Source organism: Bos grunniens, chromosome 4, assembly GCF_055505025.1.
Source record: "Bos grunniens cultivar Pamir isolate PY7600 chromosome 4, Bosgru_T2T1.0, whole genome shotgun sequence".
Classification (NCBI taxonomy): Eukaryota; Metazoa; Chordata; class Mammalia; order Artiodactyla; family Bovidae; genus Bos; species Bos grunniens.
This window is the reverse complement of record NC_141168.1, coordinates 89630902-89651795: the sequence shown is the minus strand read 5'-3', so window position 1 is coordinate 89651795 and position 20894 is coordinate 89630902. Positions and strand designations below refer to the sequence as shown.

The following is a 20894-nucleotide window of genomic DNA, read 5'->3' as shown; positions in this document are numbered from 1 at the left end:
CAACGCATCTTAACAAAGAGTGATTGCTTGCTTTCTCAGCTGGTCTTTGATCCCTCATTTCCATGTTAGAGTTCATACACCAATGAGTAGAAGTTGGAGTAGAGGAGATTTCCATCAGTAACAATGAAGTGGCTGATCAGGTGCATTTCTGGCCCTTAGTTCTTATACTTGGTCAAACTAACCCAGATTAGTCTCAGTTATTGAGTGTGAACTGTAACAAAGCAAAGTATCAAGACCTCCATCTCAGAAGTGATTGGTGGATGTTGGAAGTAGGTGCGTGTTGGAAGGAGATTTTGGTTTACAAAGACAACCTGTAGTGATTTGGAGCACTTAACGTGTTCAGTGCTCAATTCTGTCGTGGTTTTTTCTTCCCCCTAACGTGTTAATAAAGGAAACTTTAAATCATGGTTCTCTGTGTTTTCAAGACATTTCTGTAAGGGAAAATGTTGTAATCTTGTAATTTAAGTAACGTACTTCAGTATTTCACAGCAGTCATAAACCATGCTCTTTTTCAGAATGTCCATTTGGTAGCCAAGTGGCTGAGAACCTTGGAGAAACTGCTTGAAAGATTCAGCCAGGGAAGCCACCGAGATTACAGGGTTTTCATGAGTGCTGAGTCTGCATCTACACCCAGCGAGCATGTCATCCCTCAGGGGCTCCTGGAGAATTCCATCAAGATCACTAACGAGCCCCCCACAGGGATGCTGGCCAATCTGCATGCTGCTCTCTACAATTTTGATCAGGTAAGAAAGCAGAAGCCCAAAGCCAGGGTCTTCTCACAAGACTGTGAGACCTAAAACCACAGCCATATATATAAAGAGAATGAACAATCACGTGCCTCTTTGAGAAACTTGCTTATTAAAGACAAACATGGCAGACTAGTATTTCTAACCAAAGAAAGAGGAAAAGCCATTGCTCTTATTGATGTTGTTGAGAAGGATGATGACGATGACGTAGCGAGTTTTGGTATAATGTTTAATATTTTTAGGTATGATTTTGATATCATTAAATTTAAAGCCCTTCTTTTTAGATTATATCCATACTGCCTTCAAATTTACATTTTCACCTCCTTTCAAAATAAAACAAATTCATACATTTATAAATTAATGATAATTCTATTACCATTAGTGTCTTTGTTCAGATGACCACATCTGTCTCTGCTATAATCAAGTCCGTCAGTTTCCTTGTTGCCATTTCTGTGAGCTCCCATTCCTTCCTCTAATTTCTTGGAAATCCTCAGTAAAAAACATTCTTATTAGGAGAAGTAGAATAAGCCCTAAAGAGAAAACACATATAATTTGGTGATAAGTATTCAGCCTCCTGTTAGAAACATTATTACACTCCGAAAATATGCCTACATGCTTATTAACTTTTTATCTAGTACCCTCTGGACATATAAATGACCATTATAAAGGCATTAAAATAATTGGCCACCTAAGAATATAGTTTTGAAGAATACAGTTAATTGCCTAATTCAATAATTGAGTAGTTTGTAGCCTGTTTACATGATGGGCTGTATAAACAAAAGGCACTCAGAAACTCTTGTTGAATCTGTTACATATTTGAATTATCCTTTTGTGTGAACTAAGGCAGGCATGTATCTTATTATCCCTTGACTTATGTCATAATTCCTGCCATTTATGACATTCCTGAGCTTTTTGCCAAAGAGACAAAGGAGTAGTTTGACATATTCAAATGGGATTTATCCAACTCCCCAGAACAGCTGTCTTTGTTTGTAAAAGTAAGCATTTCATAGGCTGCAGCCCAGTTGCCCTTCAGCTTTTTTTTTTGGTAAGCAGCACTCTGATAATCAGGTAAAACTACAGACACTCTCCCCAGGGAAATGTACATTGTTGCATACGCCACAGGAATGTTCAGATCCCCGGAGCTTGTGCCTGAATTCCTTCTCCAGTGAGAACAGCATGTTCTAGTTTGTGAAAGTATCAGTTCTTTTGACTGCTCCTTGAAAAACCACTTATATTAACTGAAGATTGCATTTATTGGAGAGACTTTTAAGAACTTTAAGGGACAATATTTTTTATCTACTGGAAAGGCTCCTCTGAAATATTAAGACTAAATATAGTCATAAGTAGTGAAAGCAAAGACATTTAATGTGATTCACTAAATAAACTTTGCATCAAATCTAGCAAAAACCACCCAAATAGATATTCTAAAGAATATCTAAAAAATTTTTAAGAGGTTTTTATGAAATGCTGAATTGTTGTCATGTTAGAAAAAATGTAGTTTTTATTCAGATTATATATTTAAAGGGTAGTAGTCTGTGCTCCCTGACTCTCTGTGTATAGATTCCTAGCATTGTTTATCAGTTAGAATTATGGCTGGCTATTTATGAAGGAAGTACAAAACAACAGTGGCCTGAACAAGGTTATAAAGGTATTTCTATCACACGAGAATCGGGAGCCAGGTCATTCAGAGCGCCTCTGTCACCACAGACTTGTCATCGCCCAGTGTGCTTACCACGCTTCTAGGATGGGCTGCCTTGGTCCCAGGTGGCAGTGAGAGTGGCCGCTCCCGTTTCTGTTTTCCAGAAAGTAGGATGAAAGAAGGAACAGAGAAGATGATGAAGGGAACATGTTTGTTTTCTTGTAAAGATGCATTCTTCAAGTTAGTACATACTACTTCTTTCAACTCATCGGTCAGACTTACTCACACTGCATTACCTAGCTGCAAGAGAGGTGGGGAAAGTAACTCTATGTTGGACAGTAAAAGTCAGCACGAAGGCACTTTGGGGCTGGCAGTTAGTGGTGTCCCTCATAGACACCTCTCCCAAGCGTACCATCCCGGATGTTGTATGTTGTGGCTGTCATCCTATCTGCTAAAGCTTGTGACAAGGATGCTAACCGCCCTCTAGCTTGGTTCCCCTTTGGGTGAGCTGAATGAGTCCTAGTGGCTCCTGTTGCCTGGGTGTCCTTAGATGAGAAAAGCACCCAAGGAATCTAAACACATCAACTGTTCTGTTTGGGTAGTTTGTTTTACGTGCTTTGATTTTCAAATCAAATATAATCTGTATTCTTAATCTTCTCCCCAAATCAGGATGTATCCTCAAATCTTGACATGTGTACTCATAGTGAACAAAGTTCATTTAGTATTGTTCCTTTACTACCTTGAACATTCTAGAATATGTAAATATAATCACTAAGTGACGATTATTTACATGTATGTATGTATGTAAAGAACCATATCTTTAGGATGCCACCTACCTCCTCCTCTTCTGGCTCAATAGCACTGCCTCTTGGAGATGTCATAAATGCTTGAGCTCCTTTCATCTGCAGATAACCAGATTTTTAAAGTAAAAATGTAAATTTCTTTTTCTGTAAGATTTGCAGTAGAATCAAATAATTGGTAATTGTGCATATTAAATTAGTATCTGTGTGCATGCAACATACTTATGTGTGAGTGCCTGTTCTCTCTTTACAATGTCATTTGTATATTTCCTGATATGAACACTTGATCACTTGTCCTGGAATATGGACTGTTAGGTGGACTTATACTTTTTCTTGGAAAGCCCAGTTCGTGTTTTCTCCTAACATCATTTATGTTATCAGAGCATAGTGCAATGGGCACTGACTTGTGATCTTCTTTAGCACTGAGGCTAAAACCAGGTTATATGAAGTATAGATGGAAACAATGTGCTGACTGTAGTACTTTGGGTTTTCTGGGGACTGTATGTAATTCATGGAGGAGTTAGGTGAGTAGTTAGATATTCCTTAAGTAAAATCATGTCACTTCTATTTGGTCTCCTAGAAATTTCTTACTTGTAAAAGCAATGAATTTTTATATCCTTCAACATTGAAAATGTTGGTTGCTCAGTCATATCCAACTTTTTGCAGCCCCACGGACTGTAGCCTGCCAGGGTGCTCTGTCCATGGGATTTCCCAGACAAGAATATTGGAGTGAGTTGACGTTTCTTTCTCCATGGGATCTTCCCAACTCAGGGATCAAACCCATGTTTCCTCTGTCTCCTTCATTGGCAGGCAGATTCTTTACTGTCAACATTAATTCCAATTATATGATTTCTCTCCTTTCACAAGCTTGCCTTTTACTTGATGTATAGTGGAAAAATTATTTGTAATGGTCATATACTTTCAAGTCCCACAGATATCCTAGAAATGACCTAGTGATTTAGTTGGGCCTGTACTGTCTGGCGCCTGGCCAATTCTAGAACTGTATTTGGTGGTAACCTGGGATTCTGATGAAAGCAACACAGAAAGGAACTAAAAAACTCTTCTAGTCTTGGACCAAGAGAACAAATTTAGGCTGGGTGTAGACTTTTACTGAAAGGCCCTGGGAGGCCAGATCCGAACTCCCACCCAGAACAGGCTAAAAAGATTTTGCAGATGCCCACATTGTCCGATCCATTTAAATGTCTAGACTGTGTGTAATCTGACCACTTTAAAGGATAGAAGGTGCTGATATGGCCTCATCGTCCTCTGCTGCCCAGCATCAGCTGAAGAGATAGTCTTCAACTTTTCCTCATTTGCCTCACAGAACTGAGAATGGCTCAGTACTACCTTTAAGCCCCAGACAGCCATTTTTCATTTTTTAATTGTATGGCTTTGGGAGCCAGAACCGTATCAGTGTGGCATGCCAGGTTTCCCTCTGCGTTTTCAAAAAACATCTTACACATCTCCTATACAGGGCATATGTTTTCCACTCTTCTATATGCCAGTCTATCATCCCAACAATGAATTTTATTTCCAGTTCATTGGAAGAAAACCAGTTGTCATGGTGGTGGTTATATTAGTTGTATTAGTCAAGGGGCAGTACAGAATTACAGTGATTCAAAGAAGATAATTTCTTGTCGCTGTTCAGTCACTCAGTCGTGTCTGACTCTTTGTGACCCCATGGACTGTAACACACCAGGCTTCCCTGTCCTTCACCATCTCCCACAGTTTGTTTAATCTCATGTCCATTGAGTCAGTGATGCCATCCGACCATCTCATCCTCTGTCATCCCCTTCTCCTCCTGCCTTCAGTCTTTCCCAGCATCAGGGTCTTTTCCAATGAGTAGACTCTTTGCATCAAGTGGCTAAAGTATTGGAGCTTCAGCATCAGTCCTTCCAATGAATATTCAGGACTGATTTCCTTTAGGATTGGCTGATTTGATCTCCTTGCAGTCTGGGGGATTTTCAAAGAGTCTTATCCAACACCACAGTTCAAAAGCATCAATTCTTCGGCACTCAGCCTTCTTTATGGTCCAACTTAATTTCTGTTGCACCTAAGTGGCAGCTCTAGTCTGTGGAATCAACCACACACCCAGCTGGTTGGTGCCTCCGCCATATACCTAACTCATGGCTTCCGAGTCACCCAATCAGTGTCGTTTCTAGCTCACAGGAAGGGGGAAGAATGACAAGCAGAGCAAGCAATTTCCTTTTAAGAAGTGATATGAAAGTTGCACACATCACTTCTGCTCAAATTCTGTTGGAAAAGACCTTATGATGTGGCACATCCAGCTTCAAGAGAGGCTGGGAAATTATTTTGCGATGAGTGGCCGTGTGCTCAGATCATCTGTATTACCATGGAACTGGGAGGAATGGAGAGCTGGCATTCACTTATATTCTGTTACACTGATGAAATTAAGATGATGGCCTTTTGTCATCCAGATTGTACAAGGAAATTTTTGCAGGGGAAAATGACGTCACACAGTATTACCACTGGTCAGAATGAATGGTCTCATTCTCTAGAGGAACAAAGGTATAACTGAAGCAGAATAAAACCATTCCTCTTAAAGCAACAGATTAGCAAGTGCCAAACAGTCTCCTCTTATGCTCTCCCAGCTTAAAGCTGCATGTCACCTCTGTCCTAGGTCTCTCTGAGTCCTCTACAAGATAATTGAAACCTCAGACCCTTGCCCTTGGAAACCATACAGGTAGATGATCACTCCTTTTTTCTTTTCTCCCAGGATACACTTGAAGTGTGCTCCAAGGAGCAGGAGTTTAAAAGCATCCTCTTCTCTCTGTGCTACTTCCATGCCTGTGTTGCCGGGAGGCTGAGGTTTGGCCCCCAGGGCTGGAGCCGCCGCTACCCGTTCAGTCCCGGGGACCTCACCATCTGTGCCAGCGTCCTCTACAACTACTTAGAGGCAAACCCTAACGTAAGTGTGCATGGTCGGATAACCTCTCCAGGGAGTGTGTGGAAGCTGTCAGTCTTTGGGCACTGTCAAATGGACCATAATTTCTCTTTTGAAGCTATTATTGAAATAGCTGACACTATATATGCATCTTCTGCCCAGTGTGAAAATAAACCAGATCAAAGGTTTTACAACAGTGGATGCTCGGACTTGAGAAGATAGGTCAAACCAGTTCTACATCAGCAGCTTAGTACCAAAAAAAATTGTCCTTCATTATGTTAACAAAAACAGTGGTTTACATGTGCATATATGCCAGATTCATTAGGCAGGTAATGAAGCATTTGCACAAATGTAATTACGTACAGCAATTCTGACAGTTCATAACACTGCATTAATAATCACTACAATTAGTTCTGATGATGGAAGCAATTTACAGCGCGTCACATGTATAAATAATGGTGCATTTCCTGCATATGTCATTATTATGTATTAAGGATGCCACCTTGTTGTGACTTTCTCAGTAATGTTCCCCTTGATTTGAAGTTAAAGGTAGATGAATGATTTTATTCCATAGCTAAAATGTGTTCTACAGATGGGAATGGGAATGCTTCATCAAGAACATTTGTGTAAACTCTTACAAACTCCGTGATTGGATTTCAAAAAGGATGAACCGTTTGTAAGGATTTTAGTCCTCATAAGGGGAACTTTTTCCATTAAGTTTCAATCTGTTAAAAGTGAGATGTGTTTGTCTGAATCAACCAGGCATTAGGCTCTAGGTCACACTTTCTATAAAAGGCCTTTAAAACCATTCAACCAATGTTTCTATGTATAAATATTTTGTTGTTGCTGTTCTTTTGGTAACTATTGTTATAATTTTTGTTGTCAAATTTTTCTTAAGCTTTCAGGATGGTTTGACCACTATCAGAATATGTACACTTTGTACGTAGTAACATGGATGTGTTCTGTCAAGGAACACATGTTGAATAGGTTGTATTCAAGATAAATTACTTCTGTATGGTATGTGATAGTCGCTATCATTTTTTAAATTTTTGAAGTTCACTTTGAGCATATTTTGACCAGTTTAATAAACAGCATTGTGTGTTGATCTTAGCATGTTTTGTTTAAAATGTTGCAGGTAACAATGATTATTGTCATAGTTCTGGGTGGAAAACGAAATAGACCACTTAATACTTTCATTTAAGTCCTTCATTCCTGTCCCAGGAGGCCAGGACCAGGCATATTACCGTATTTCAGCCGCATCCTGTGCACAGTCGAGGTAGGAATGAAGCGGGGTAGGAGAGGAGCTGCTGCGTGTCTCCCGGTCACGTCCTGGGCTTGGCAGCACTAGTTGAGCAGTTGACTCCTGCTGTGTCCTGCTCCTTCTCCCACGGGGGTCCCAGGATCAGCACAGCTTCCGGTTTTAAACACTCCGTCTTGTCTCTCAGATGTCTTGACCCAAGTCATTCACCACATACCATGAAGCGAGTTACTTGGGTTTGGGAATTAAGTTGACTTGCCCACATAGTTTCCTTGTACACGATGCCCTTTTCAAGAAGGTATCCGTATAAACTTGGAAGTAGGCATTTGATAGATGATCTTTCAAGTTATGTGGTTAGATGAGATCACCAAGGGTACAGAGTGTGATGGAGAGATTTAAAGATTAAGTCTTAGGGAATGCCAACATTTAAATTTTTTTAATCAATTAATTTATTTATGGTTATTCTGGGTCTTTGTTGCTGTGCAGGGTTTTCTCTAGTTGCAGAGAGCAGGGGCTACTCTAGTTGCCCAGTGCAGGCTTCTCATTGTGGTGGCTTCTCTTGTTGCGGGGCACAAGCTTTAGGACACACAGGCTTCAGGAGTTGCAGCACATGGGCTCAGGAGTTGCAGCTCCCGGGCTTTAGAGCGCAGGCTCAGTAGTGGTGGCACACAGGCTTAGTTGCTCTGCGACACGTGGGATCTTCTTGAATCAGGGATCTGTGTCTCCTGCATTGGCACCAGATTCTTTACCACTGGGCCTCCAGGGAAGGCCCCCCCATGGTTTAACTCTTATAAGAACTTTGATGTTCTTCCATATAAATTTTATAAGTCTCACCATAGAGAAATTCTTGAATGTCAAGGTTGGAAGACTTTAATTGAAAATATCACTTGATTGCATTTAAGGTTGGGAATCGAGCTATGTAACTTCTGACTTTGGTTTTAAAAAGCCTCAAGGAAGTAGGAAGAAAAATTGTTACTCTGTAACAGTACCTTTCTCCCATTCCAACCTGCTCAAGAGGCCCTCTATTGAATAACAAAAGTTCCCTTGTTTTTTTTCAGGGTGTATCACCATGCCAAGGGAAGGATGCCAGAAAAATGTATATGTAGAAAACAAAAATCAAGATTTGGGGGAAGAAAATCAATTATTAAGCAGAACAGATCTGTAGCTGATTAAAATCTTGAGGGGGCCATGTATCAAATCATAATATATAGAAGGCATTAATTAAACGTGATCACAGAAATCAAGTTAAGAAATCTTATTTCCCATCCCTTTCTGCTCTCTGGAAGTAGTCCATGGCATGGTGGAGGGAGCATGGTGCCTTGTAGCCACTTTTCTTTTTCATTCACATCGCGGTGACTTAAAGACATATTTGAGGTTCATTTATTCAAATTCTAATAAACCTGTAGCAAGTGCATTGGAATAGTTGAGGCAATTTTACTTGTTCTGTCACATCATGCAACAATTCAAAGGCTATAATTAAGTTTTTACTTGAACTGCTGGGAAGCAATATACTGCCCCCGAGGATATAAAGGTTTCTGTCTAGAAAGGCTCCATCACAAGCTGGCATGTTTTGCAAACCCAGAGGAAGCTAAAGGGTAGCAAAGAAGGGGCTTCAAACCCTGTGAAGCCCGGTAAAGAGGAGATGCCGTGATTTCCGTGCTAAAACACAGTACAGCCTTTAGCTGCAGCCCTTAGGGTAGTCCTGGAGCCTGGCCACACCATAAACCGAGCCCTCAGTCCGTGACAAACTCAATTGGTTTGCCTGGATTTCTGGAAGGTGATGGAATTCTCAGTATACCCCAAATTCAAACTGCAGTTTTTCTTTCTTTTCCTGAATCAGATCATAAAAACCTGATACAGATCAGATCGTAAAAGTAGGTCATCCCTCAAAAGCCATATCAACCAACATAGGGCGGGCTTCTCCTGGTTTTTAGATGAGGTTTTGAATGTTTAAACATGTTCTGGGAATAACTCAAGTTTGCTTTAAAGTCTTCATTAAAAGCTCAGTGTTGGGACTTCCCTGGCAGCAGTTAAAGTTTGCACTTCCACTGCAGGGGGCGCGGGTTCAATCCCTGGTTGGGGAACAAAGATCCCACATGCCACGCAGTGTGGCCACAAAAAAAAAAATTAAGAATAAAGCTCTGTGTTAGTGAATTTTTACTGAATGTATTAACACACACACTGAAAATAATTCTCAGCCAGTTCAATTCTAATTTTTGGACCTCTTTTAAACGCTTCTGTTGGTGGGGGCTGGAGGATTTGCTGTCAGTCGACTGAGGCCTTTGCCCTGGCGCCGGGAGTGAACGTTTGCCTGATCCCCACCAGGTCCCGTGGGAAGACCTCCGCTACCTCTTTGGTGAGATCATGTATGGGGGCCACATCACAGATGACTGGGACCGCAAACTGTGCTGTACGTATTTAGAAGAATTCATGAATCCCTCTCTGGTAAGACATTTTTAAAAAATCATTTCTTAGAGAAAGAACTTCTAGTATGAATTTTGTTTTGCCTTTTTATTTCAGATGGGATAATAGTTGAATAACAATGTTGTGTTAGTTTCGGGCGTACAGCCAAGTAATTCAGTTATACATGTACCTGTGTCTATTCTTTCACAAATTCTTTTTCCCATTTAGGTTTTTCCATAACAATGGGCAGAGTTCCCTGTGCCATACAGTAGGTCTTTGTTGGTTATCCATTTTATTTATTTATTTTTTGGCTTGCTTTGGTTATCCATTTTAAATTTAGCAATGTGTACATATCCATCCCAAACTCCCTAACTATCCCTTCTTCCCGTCCTTCCCCCTGGCAACCAGAAGTTCGTTATCTAAGTCTGTGAGTCTCCTTCTACAAAGAAGTTCGTTTGTACCATATCTTTTAGATTCCATGTATAAGGGGCATCATATGTTTGTCTTTCTCTAAGAATTTTTAAAACTGATGTCACTATGTTAATAGTCCTTGAATGCTACTGAAGATTCTTGGCCTTTTGTGAATATACTCTGGCCCACCTTCCTGGGAGTCGAAATTTGCTAGAAATGCAGGATCTTGGGCCCCATCTCAGACCCATAAGATGAGAATCAGTTTTAACAAGATCCATCCCACACACACACACATGCACACACTTACACACACAGGTGGTTTCTCTGCCCATAGGGAGCACTGTTACATGCACAACCCCACTGCATTACTGAAATAACTCTGTAAGTTACGCAGAACTGATATTGTCACCCTGTTTTAGAGATGGTGGCAGGGGCATGGTGATTTGTCCCAGGCCACTCAGTTATCACCGGCAGGGGCCCCAGCTATGGGTATCTATTTCTAGGCAGATGTATTGATTTCAATTCAGGGGCTCTGATGTAAGTGAAATCTATAGTTTGTTCTCTGTTGCAGAAGCCATCAGTTCAGTTCAGTTGCTCAGTCGTGTCTGACTCTTTGTGACCCCATGAATCACAGCACGCCAGGCCTCCCTGTCCATCACCAGCTCTCGGAGTCCACCCAAACCCATGTCCATCGAGTCGGTGATGCCATCCAGCCATCTCATCCTCTATCGTCCCCTTCTCCTCCTTCCCTCAATCTTTCCCAGCATCAGATCTTTTCAAATGAGTCAGCTCTTCGCATCAGGTGGCCAAAGTATTGGAGTGTCAGCTTCAACATCAGTTGAAGCCATGGAGTATTCTAAATTTTGATCACTATGTCCTAACTAACTATGTGCTCAATAAAACTGCAGTGATTTAAAAGGACAGTTCTTCCTTCTGTGGGGAAGGGGCAGAGCCCCCTGCTCTAGAATATAAAGAAACCAGGTACCCTTTTTTCCCATGTCTTATCTTACCAGCCCTTTGTCTGTGTAGACCAGATACCCACATGGTTTGTGCCTGGGGCTGGGTTTCCTGGAAAAAGTATTCGGTTCTTGTGTTCCATACGGAAGTAGCTGAAAGTGGTAGCAGGTTCATGGCCATTGCTTGGTTATTTCTTAGAAATGCCAGAACACCCTCCACCATGCCATTTCTTCTCCCACTTGGGCAAGACACCAGCTGTGTGTAAAGCAGTGCCGTGTGTTTTTTAAAATAGTTTGAGCAGCCTCCTATTTATAATTTATTGAGAACTTCATGTCATAAAAGCATGACACCTTCCTCAAAAGTCCATTCTAAGAAGAAATATGATCGTGTGTTAGAAAACATGGTGTACTGTAGTCTCATATAGGAAACTGAGGACAGATTGGTTTTTTTTTTTTTTCTTTGCTGCTTTTAATAATGTGGAACAATTTGGGGATGGGGCAGGGAAAATATACTTTCCTGCCATGTGACCGTAACTTGTTTCTTTTGATTGTGAGTCTCCTGGTCTTTTCCTTAGTTCTAATGAACTGGGTTTCACAGGTCAGAAAGACACTTTCAGTTCAGCACAATCGGAAGTCGTTCCTCAGAGGAGGTCTGGGAGCAGGTTACCATGGAGATGGGAAAGATAAACAGGATCGGGCCTGCCACCTTTACCTGCCACCTCCGAGTGATAGTGGAGGTCAAGGGGCAGAGCGAGCAGCTCTCTGGTCCTGGCCTGAGGATGAGGAGCGGTCACTGTTGCCAGCTGAGGTGGTCCATGAACCTGCACAAGGCTGAACTCCCATTCATGCAACTGGAAAAGAAATGTCGAGGGTGCAACCTGAGGGGCATCACTGGTGTAGGTGTTAGCCCTTTAGAAATACAGGTAGCCGCCCTTCCTGGACAATCTGGTGAGGTTTTCAGAATGAAGATGCTTGTTTGCCATCTTCCCTGCTCACCAGACGGCGCTGCCTCTTCCACTCACCAGAGGAAGGGAAAGCTCTGACTGGTTTGGTGGCAGAGGCTGCAAAATCCCAGTTATTTCATTCTCATGCAGATGTGTCCCGCTCACGCTGTTTACGTCATGAGAGACTTAAGCTGACACTGCAGCATCTGCAGGATGTCTTTTTGCCATTTCTCACGTTGGTTAACATACTTGGCGATTAGTATCTTTGGTTGCATGGACACCTGATTGAAGAGTTACCCATGGGTGGGTGCTCTGAGGTTTCAAGTTCCACCACTCACAATGTTTTCAGTGACTTTGTCCTGTTAGGGAAGATGGATGAGTTTCTTGTTGGGTAAATGAGGTGGCATTTAGAGAGGGTTCCCCCATGGCATGTGCTTCAGAAGGTTCCTGGCTTTAAAAAAAAAAAGAAGAAGAAGAAGTTCCTGGCCAAAGTTAGGGAATTAGAATAACATGGTTCTCTTATGTGAGGTGCGTACTTGGCAATGCTAAACAAGTAGTAAATTACTTTTGGAAAATAAGGTATCGGGTCACCCGAAAGTTGTCATATATTAACAATCATGAAGTTGGGCTTTGAAGTAAAAACCAAAACAAAACTCGGGTTCAGATTCAGTTCTTTCTTGAGTCTCCTGTGCAGTTGTGGCCACATCACTGAACCTGAGCCTCTGTTTCATCGTCTGTGGAACAAGAATGGCCCAACTCATGGCTTCACTCTCAGGCTTCAAGACTGTTAGAACAAAATGCCTAATAAATGGGAGACATCTTTACTATTACAGACTGTAAATTTTCATAGTGTATATTTTTCACTTGACTGTACTTTATATAATCAGCAGCTAGAACCACGGAAGCCATTTGTTAAATTTCATCAAGCCCCGCTCTGTGCCAGAGGCCTGTGTTACACGCTTCATGTGCACTGTCTCTTCTCATTGCAGTCCTGCGAAGCAGATATTATCCCAGTCATCACAGAGGAGACCCAGATTCAGAGAGCTCAAACAGTTGCACAAGTAGCTAAATCAGGATTTGAATTCGCACTCAGGCTCCAGATTCTCTGCAGCCCCCTGGCTGGCATGCTGACGTCAGTAGTCATGGGCTCATGTCACAGATGGACCTCCACGTGTCCTGTGCACGCTAGGTGGCATAGGGTGGCTACTGGGAGAATAACCTTGGGCAGTCCTGGAGACCCAAACCCTAGTCCTGGTTCTGCCACTAACTTACTGTCCAGCTTTGTGCCAGCCCATCCTGTGCCTCAGTATATTCATTTGTGAAATGAGAGTATTGTCTCGAAAATCACTAATGGACCCTAAAGGCAGAAAACAGGATTCAACCTTGAGCAATTTCCCTCCCAGACTTTGGCGACAGGGCATTTTGTTGTTGTTCTTTTTACTCAAAAGTCCACAAGCATATACACTCGTTTAGACTCACAGTGAATTGGGAGCTTCTTGTCATAAACAGGGCTCCTCGGAGAGGCAGTGGAGGAAGTGAGCCTTTCCTTAATTACCAGGAAGGAGAAGGTGAAAAGGATGACAATCAAACAGACTCAACAGAATGGCAGGATCCTGGCTTTCCCAGTTCCTAACGATTCTACCTGCAGCATGCCCTGCGCTGATTTCTGCAGAGATGGCTGGAATTCTTGATGATTTTTCATAATGTGGAGGCTCATTCTCCCTGAGCACAGTTCCATTGATTCTTTCTGTTAAAATACTTTATTGAGATATAATTCACATCCCATAAAATTGACCAGTTTCAGTTGGACAGTCCAAAGGTTTTTCGTGTGCACTCAGTTATGCAGCCATTGCCGCAGTCTGTTTTAGAACATCTCTCTCACCCCCAGAAGATATCTGGACTCATGAGTAGTCCCTCAGCATCCTGTCCTCAACACCCCCCACTCCCCAGCCCCAGGCGATCGCTAATCTTTGTCTCGAGATTTGCCTATTCTGGACATTTCATGTAAGTGGAATCAGACAATATCTGGTCTTTTGTGTCTGACTTCTTTCACTTAGCATAATGTTTTCAAGGTTTATCCATGTTATAGCATATATCAGTACTTTATTCCTTTTAGGGGCCAAATAATATTCCCGTGTATCAATACACTCCATTTTATGTATCTGTTCATCAGTTGATGAATATTTGGGTTGTTTTGGCCTTGGGGCTATCATGAATAATGGTAGAATAAATATTCCTGGGTGTTTGCATGGACATACATTTCCACTTCTTTTGGGTATATATATAGAAATGAAATTATTGGATCACATGGTAACTTTATGTTTAATATTTTGAGGAACCAACAAACTATTTCCCAAAGTGGCTGCACCGTTTTATATTCCCACTGGCAAATATGAGAGTCCTCTCCACATCCTCACGGCGGGTGTGAGGTGGCATAACACTGTGGTTGTGATTGGCGCTTCCCTGAAGACTAACGATGTTGAGCATCTTTTCCTGTGCTTATTGGCCATTTGTGTGTCTTCTTTGGAGACACGTTAATTTAGAACAACTGATTCTCTGAGGTGTAACAATAACCTTATCAAACAGCTCTTCCCCCAAAGGCAAGACAGGTGGCCACTATGCAGAGTTAGAGTCCCATCAGGAGAAGCAGCTTTTCACAAAAGCCCTTACATGGGATGGGAGAAGGCTTAGATGCAGAATCAGGATTCCTAGCGCTCCTTGAGAATGTTCACATCTTCACAGCTTTCTTGAAGGAGAACACAAGTCCCTGTGTGAATTAAGCCTCACTTATGCTGCACTTGTTTGACATCACAGTAGGGAACTACAGTAGAACATCCTCAGGTTTTGTTTTTCCTTCTAGAAAATTAGTGTGTACTTGAGATAATCATGTCTCTTTCTAGGGTGCAGGAAAAACCAAAACTAACATTTGTAAAAGGCTGCTCTGTGCCTAGCAATTGTGTGCCTGTGTGCAAAGTTGCCTCAGTCATGTTTAACTCTGTGTGACCCCATGGACTGTGGCCCGCCAGGCTCCTCTGGCCATGGGATTCTCCAGGCAAGAGTACTGGAATGGGTTGCCATGCCCTCCTCCAGGGAGCTTCCTCCCTGGCAGGGGTGGAGCCTGCCTCTCTCTTTTGTCTCCTGCACAGGCAGGCAGGTTCTTTACCATTAGCACCACTTGGGAAGCCCAGCTATTTGTATACTTGTCATTAAATTCTCATAGCCACGATCATTAGGTTGATGTTATGAACCCTACCTTACTGATAAGATTGAAACTCAGATAAACGGTCATTTTTTTAAGGCCACCAAAGCACTCAAAGATGGGAACTGAACCAGATCTAGCTGGCTATAAACTTAGTCCTTCCCTTTGATTTTGCTGTTTTCCTTTGCTTCGCTTCTTGCCCACTATAGAGAAGGCCCTCTTCACACACTAGTAAACAGACTGCCTAATCATTTGCATTCCTAACCACATTATATGAATATGCAGTCACACACATGTCCAGGCCCCAGGCATTTTGAAAGTTCCAAATGATTCCACGGTTTGGTTACTTTCTCTCCTTGAAACTGTTTAACTTTTGGCTGTACTGAAAGATAATTTAGCTGTTGCTCTTAAAATTTCTTGTAACTAGTGAACACTAATAGGGAAAACCAAGTCCTTGTTTGTAAGGAATAAATTCTGGCTTGGATATATTTAGTTTAACATTTGGTTTTTATATTCATATTTTATGCCCATATTTTAATTTTGGCTAACTTATCTATCAAGTAATGGTGAGTTTAAATCTGCTTCATGATTTTGTTTCGGTCATGGTGAATTGGGTGAAATTTAAATGTTGATTATTTTGATATATAAATATGAAATGGTAGAAAATCTGAATAAGTGAATAAAACAAACCAAATGAATGGATATAGTTAATGCAGATAGTCCACAATGCTCCTTTTCATATTTATTGGGTCAAGGTCTGTTTCTGGCAAGATGAAATACTGGATAATTTCAAAATTCTCTTGGTACAAAATAAAAACAAAAATGCTAACTTTAGTATTTTAAAAGGCCTTTGGAATTCAGGAAAGCAGTTGTGCACCACCACCCCTAAGGACATGGGCTCCCCAGGCAGTGTGGGGCTGCGGGCTTGAGAAGGCAGGGACAAAATGCTGCTACTCACTGATGACAGGACTGTGTAGAAAATCACACTTATTTCGTCTCCATTAGACTGTGAGTTCCTTAAGAACTACATTGTATGAATCTCTTGTACCTCCAGAGCTTATTTGGGTACACTAGGTAATCCGTTCAAATGATGGAATGAATTAATGAATATTCACTCTGTCTCCAGCCGATAGTGAGACCAGAAATTGCAGACACAATTGCAGAGATAAACCCCATTTTCTGAAAACAAAATAATAACAAATTTTTTTTTAATCTAGGCATAAAATAACTACATTAGGTGATGGTCTTTAAAAACTAGTATCCCCTGTGCGTTTAAGTGCATTTAGACAGAATTTACAGCAAGAGAGGTTGGGAAAAGTAAAACAGAAGTATCCTGGTCCCCTGGGAACTAAAGAACAATCAGGGAAAGATATCAGAGCATATACTGAGTTAACGAGAAAAGTATAAGGGCCTGATTGACTCTATTTATAGCTGGTTAGAGATGGAAACCCATAAATCCTTTTTAAATTTTTTAAACTGGGGTATAGCTGCTTTACAGTATTGGTCGGTTTTTGCTGTACAAGGAGGTGAATCAGCTCTCTGTGTACATATGCTCCCTCCCTCTTGGACTGCCTTCCCATCCCCCTCCATCCCACCCATCTAGGTCATCACAGCTGCGCTTACATTTTGAAACACTGCTTTCTAACATTTAGACGTTCTGGTATTGCTGGTCACCTGGTGTTGGTTGAGAACATAGAACATTCTTCCGGGTAAAACATACACCCTTGGCCCAGCCTGAATGAAGGGGTGGGCGTGATTAATGCCTGAGGACTCCAGCCTCTTATTAGGCAACTGTAGATAGGGTACCAGTATGTGCCTCAGGTCTGCACATCCTGAGATGAGCTACAGACTGCCCTGAGCAGCCTGAGTCATGGGGAAGTCACAGTCATTTGAATCATAGTGCATACTACCCTATAACATGTTCATTACACACGCTCATACACATTTTTTAAGATATGCACATATAATCATGCATGCTTACAAAATCCACATGTATGATACATAAAATAATTTGTAGTATTGTAGAAAGTACTATGAAGTCATACTAAAATGAGTTTAGAATTAAGATTAACATCAAACAAATGCCTGGGCAAGTTACTCTGAATCTCGATTTTCTCTCTGCAAAATGGGATATATGGGGAGAATTTTCTCTCTGCAAAATGGGGATATATGGGGAGAATCAGTGACTGCAAACATGTAACAGGGCGACCAGAACTCAGTAGATGACTCAGCATGTCCGTTCCCTTTGCGTGCATGTATCTTGTTACCCCTTCTAAGGGACAGATTCACAAGTGTTCCACAGAGGTCAGCCAGGTACCATCCACGGAGCAAAGTGATTGATGACCAGAGGGTCGTGAGATATTGTGGAGAGTGTGCCCTCTAGCTAGCACTGTGCTGGGACCATCTTACCAGAGTGTTCCCTGGGTGTTTAGGAAGGGAAGACTGATGTCCACTTCAATTTGGAATAACTGACTTTTCCTCTGGGCTTGAAGATTGATGATGAGCTGATGCTGGCACCAGGATTTGCAGCCCCACCCAGCCTGGACTGCTCAGGCTACCACCAGTACATAGAAGAGACGCTTCCTCCAGAGAGCCCAGTGCTGTATGGCCTCCACCCGAACGCTGAAATCGAATTTCTGACGGTCACATCCAACATGCTGTTCAGAACCTTGCTGGAGATGCAGCCCAGGAATGCAGTGAGCAGCGAGGAGCTGGGACAGTCCACAGAAGACAAGGTAGCAGGTCGCTTTTTCTTTTCTGTTGTGCATCATACATACACCAATGCACACCAATCCTGAGTGCCCAGCTCAGTGATTTTACCTCTGTGTACACACATAAGCACTACCTCCCACACTCCAGGATGCTTCCCTGGTGGCTCAGCTGCTAAAGAATACGCCTGCAATGCAGGAGACCCTGGTTTGATTCCTGGGTCGGGAAGATCCCCTGGAGAAGGAATAGGTGACCCACTCCAGTATTCTTGGGCTTTCCTGGTAGCTCAGACAATAAAGAACTCACCTGCAGTGAGGGAGACCAGGGTTCAATCCCTGGGTTGGGAAGATCCCCTGGAGCAGGCCAAAGATACCCTCCTTACCTCTGTCACCACAGATTAGCTTTCCCAGCATTTAAACTTCAAATACATGTGCTCAGCATGTACTAGCTGACTCATGGCCACTCCTTTCACTGCTCATTTGTGAGCTTCATCCACGTTATTGCATGGACTGATGGTTAATTTTTGTTTAGTATTCTACTATGGTGCTGGTGATAGTTTACTCACTAAGCCATGACCTACTCTTTGCAATCCCATGGACCATAGCCCACCAGGCTTCTCTGCATGGGATTTCCCAGGTAAGAATACTGGAGTGGGTTTCCATTTCCTTCTCCAGATCTACCCAACCCAGGGATCAAACGCACATCTCCTGCACTGCAGGTGAATTCTTTACCATCTGAGCCAACAAGAAGCCCAGTACTCTACTATGTAAATATATAATGCTTTATTTATTCCTTCCATGGCCAATGGGTATTGGGGTTTTTCCCAGCTTTTTGCTATTATGACTATCACAGCCATGAACACTCCTGTATAGTCTTTTGTCTGAAGACAAAGGTAATTCCCAAAAGTATCTTCGCATAATACTCATTCTTTATACCCAGAGGTAGAACTGTTGGCTCAAGGGAGTAATGTTCAGCTTTAGTAGATACTCCCAAACCTTTTTCCAAAGTAATTGTACTGTAAGTTCCAGTTGTTCCTGCTCCTTGGGGGTCTTCTAAATAATATTTCATTGTGGTTTTAACTTTGCATTCCCTCAGTTAACGAATAATATTGGGCATTTTTCCTATATGTTTATGGCCATTTGGATATACCTTCGTGTGAAGTATTTGTTCCATCTGCTTGTCAAATTCTAATTTGGTTATCAATGTTTATCTTACTGATTCATATGAACTCTGTATTCTAGATATGTGTCATTAAGAATATGTATTGCAAATTTCTTCTCTGTATGTGTGGCTAGTCTTTCAAACAGTATGTTTTTGGCTCTGTCATTTTATGAGTGTTTTTTCACCTTTTCTTGGGAGACCAGCATTATTCTTTTGAAGGTATTTATTGCTGTAGAATAGAAAAGGCAATGGCACCCAACTCCAGTACTGTTGCCCAAAAAATCCCATGGATGGAGGAGCCTGGAAGGCTGCAGTCCATGGGGTCGCTGAGGGTCAGACACGACTGAGTGACTTCACTTTCACTTTCCACTTTCATGCATTGGAGAAGGAAATGGCAACCCACTCCAGTGTTCTTGCCTGGAGAATCCCATGGATGGAGAAGCCTGGTGGGCTGCAGTCCATGGGGTCGCACAGAGTTGGACACGACTGAAGTGACTTAGTAGTAGTAGTAGTAGTATTGCTGTAGAATAATGGGGATGAGAAATGGACATCAAATAATTTTTTTACCTTTAAAATCTTGTTTCTCATTAATTAAAAACCTGAATTTTTAAAAAATTTTCCCCAGTAAATTAACCTTTTTTCTTTCAAAATTACCAATCAAGGATTCAGTTTGTGGGAACACAGTAATCAGATCTAATTATAGAGAGGTCCCAGGAACTTTCTATATTATTTCTTGAAATTTTTCAGTTATTTCTTGAAATAAGGCCATTCATTGAGACATTTTATAATTTAGATATTTTGAAAAGAGATGCATGGAGAAAATTCATCTATTTGGGAAGATCTATAATGTTAACAGGGACTTCCCAGGTGGCCCAGTGGTAAAGAACCCACCTGCTAATGCAGGAGATGTAAGAGATACAGTTTGATCCCTGGATTGGGAAGGAGAGCAGGGCAACCCACTCCAGTATTCTTGCCTGGAGAATTCCCATCGTCAGAAGAGCTTGGCTGGCTGTAGTCCATTGGGTCACAAAGAGTTGGACATGACTTTCCTGACTTAGCATGCACACCCAGCGTTAATAGAACCAGAGAGCATGTGAGGTCATCATCTAGTTCTGAGAGGGCTTCAATCTTTCCAATAAGGAAGCTGACCATTAAATCAAAAAATACAGAACAAATAAGGTAAAGCTACCTCAGCATTTCCTACAGACAAACCAGCAGCCATCTCCCAGATACAGTTTTTGTGTATCTAATAGGTGCTATATAGAAAGTGCTTTACAAACACGCCGTTTGATCCTCTGAAACTCTGAGTGGTATTGATGTGTGTGCGCTCAGTTGCTGTCATGTCCGACTCTCTGCAGCCCCATGGACTGTAGCCCACCAGGCTCCTCTGTCCATAGCGTTTCCCAGGTAAGAATATTGGAGCGGGTTGCCATTTCCTTCTCCAGGGGATCTTCCTGACCCAGGGATCAAACCTGTGTCTCCTACATTGGCTGGTGGATTCTTTACCACTGAGCCACCTGGGAAGCACTGAGTAGTACTAATACCAGGATCTCTATTTCAGAGATAAACTTCGGTGACTCGCTGTGGTCATACAGCTTAAAAGAGCCACTGAAGGAAACCAGATTCTAGCGGAGTCCCAAAGCCATTCTTGCACCTAACTTCTCAATTGTACTGTTTCATACTCTCTGCCGCTGCTGTAAATGAGCTCAAGATTTCAGGATCTGGTGAATTATCTGCCAGGGCACTAAAGCAGTTTGCAAGCA

The 20894-nt window shown here is 42.0% G+C and overlaps 1 protein-coding gene and 1 long non-coding RNA gene across 2 annotated transcripts in view; one reads left to right on the top strand and one right to left on the bottom strand.

Moving 5' to 3' along the window:
• DNAH11 (dynein axonemal heavy chain 11) overlaps nucleotides 1–20894 on the top strand; it is a 369573-nt gene that overhangs the window by 339801 nt on the left and 8878 nt on the right. The window contains exons 74-77 of the mRNA XM_086397406.1: nucleotides 516–743; nucleotides 5923–6114; nucleotides 9674–9793; nucleotides 17754–17996. Coding sequence (XP_086253532.1) covers nucleotides 516–743; nucleotides 5923–6114; nucleotides 9674–9793; nucleotides 17754–17996 — 783 coding nt within the window. The remainder of the gene's footprint in view (nucleotides 1–515; nucleotides 744–5922; nucleotides 6115–9673; nucleotides 9794–17753; nucleotides 17997–20894) is intronic.
• Nucleotides 962–3136, bottom strand: LOC147374511 (uncharacterized). Its single transcript, XR_015162840.1, has 2 exons — nucleotides 2479–3136; nucleotides 962–1276 (listed from the first exon to the last, which is right to left on the bottom strand). It is a non-coding gene; the product is annotated as an uncharacterized LOC147374511 (long non-coding RNA).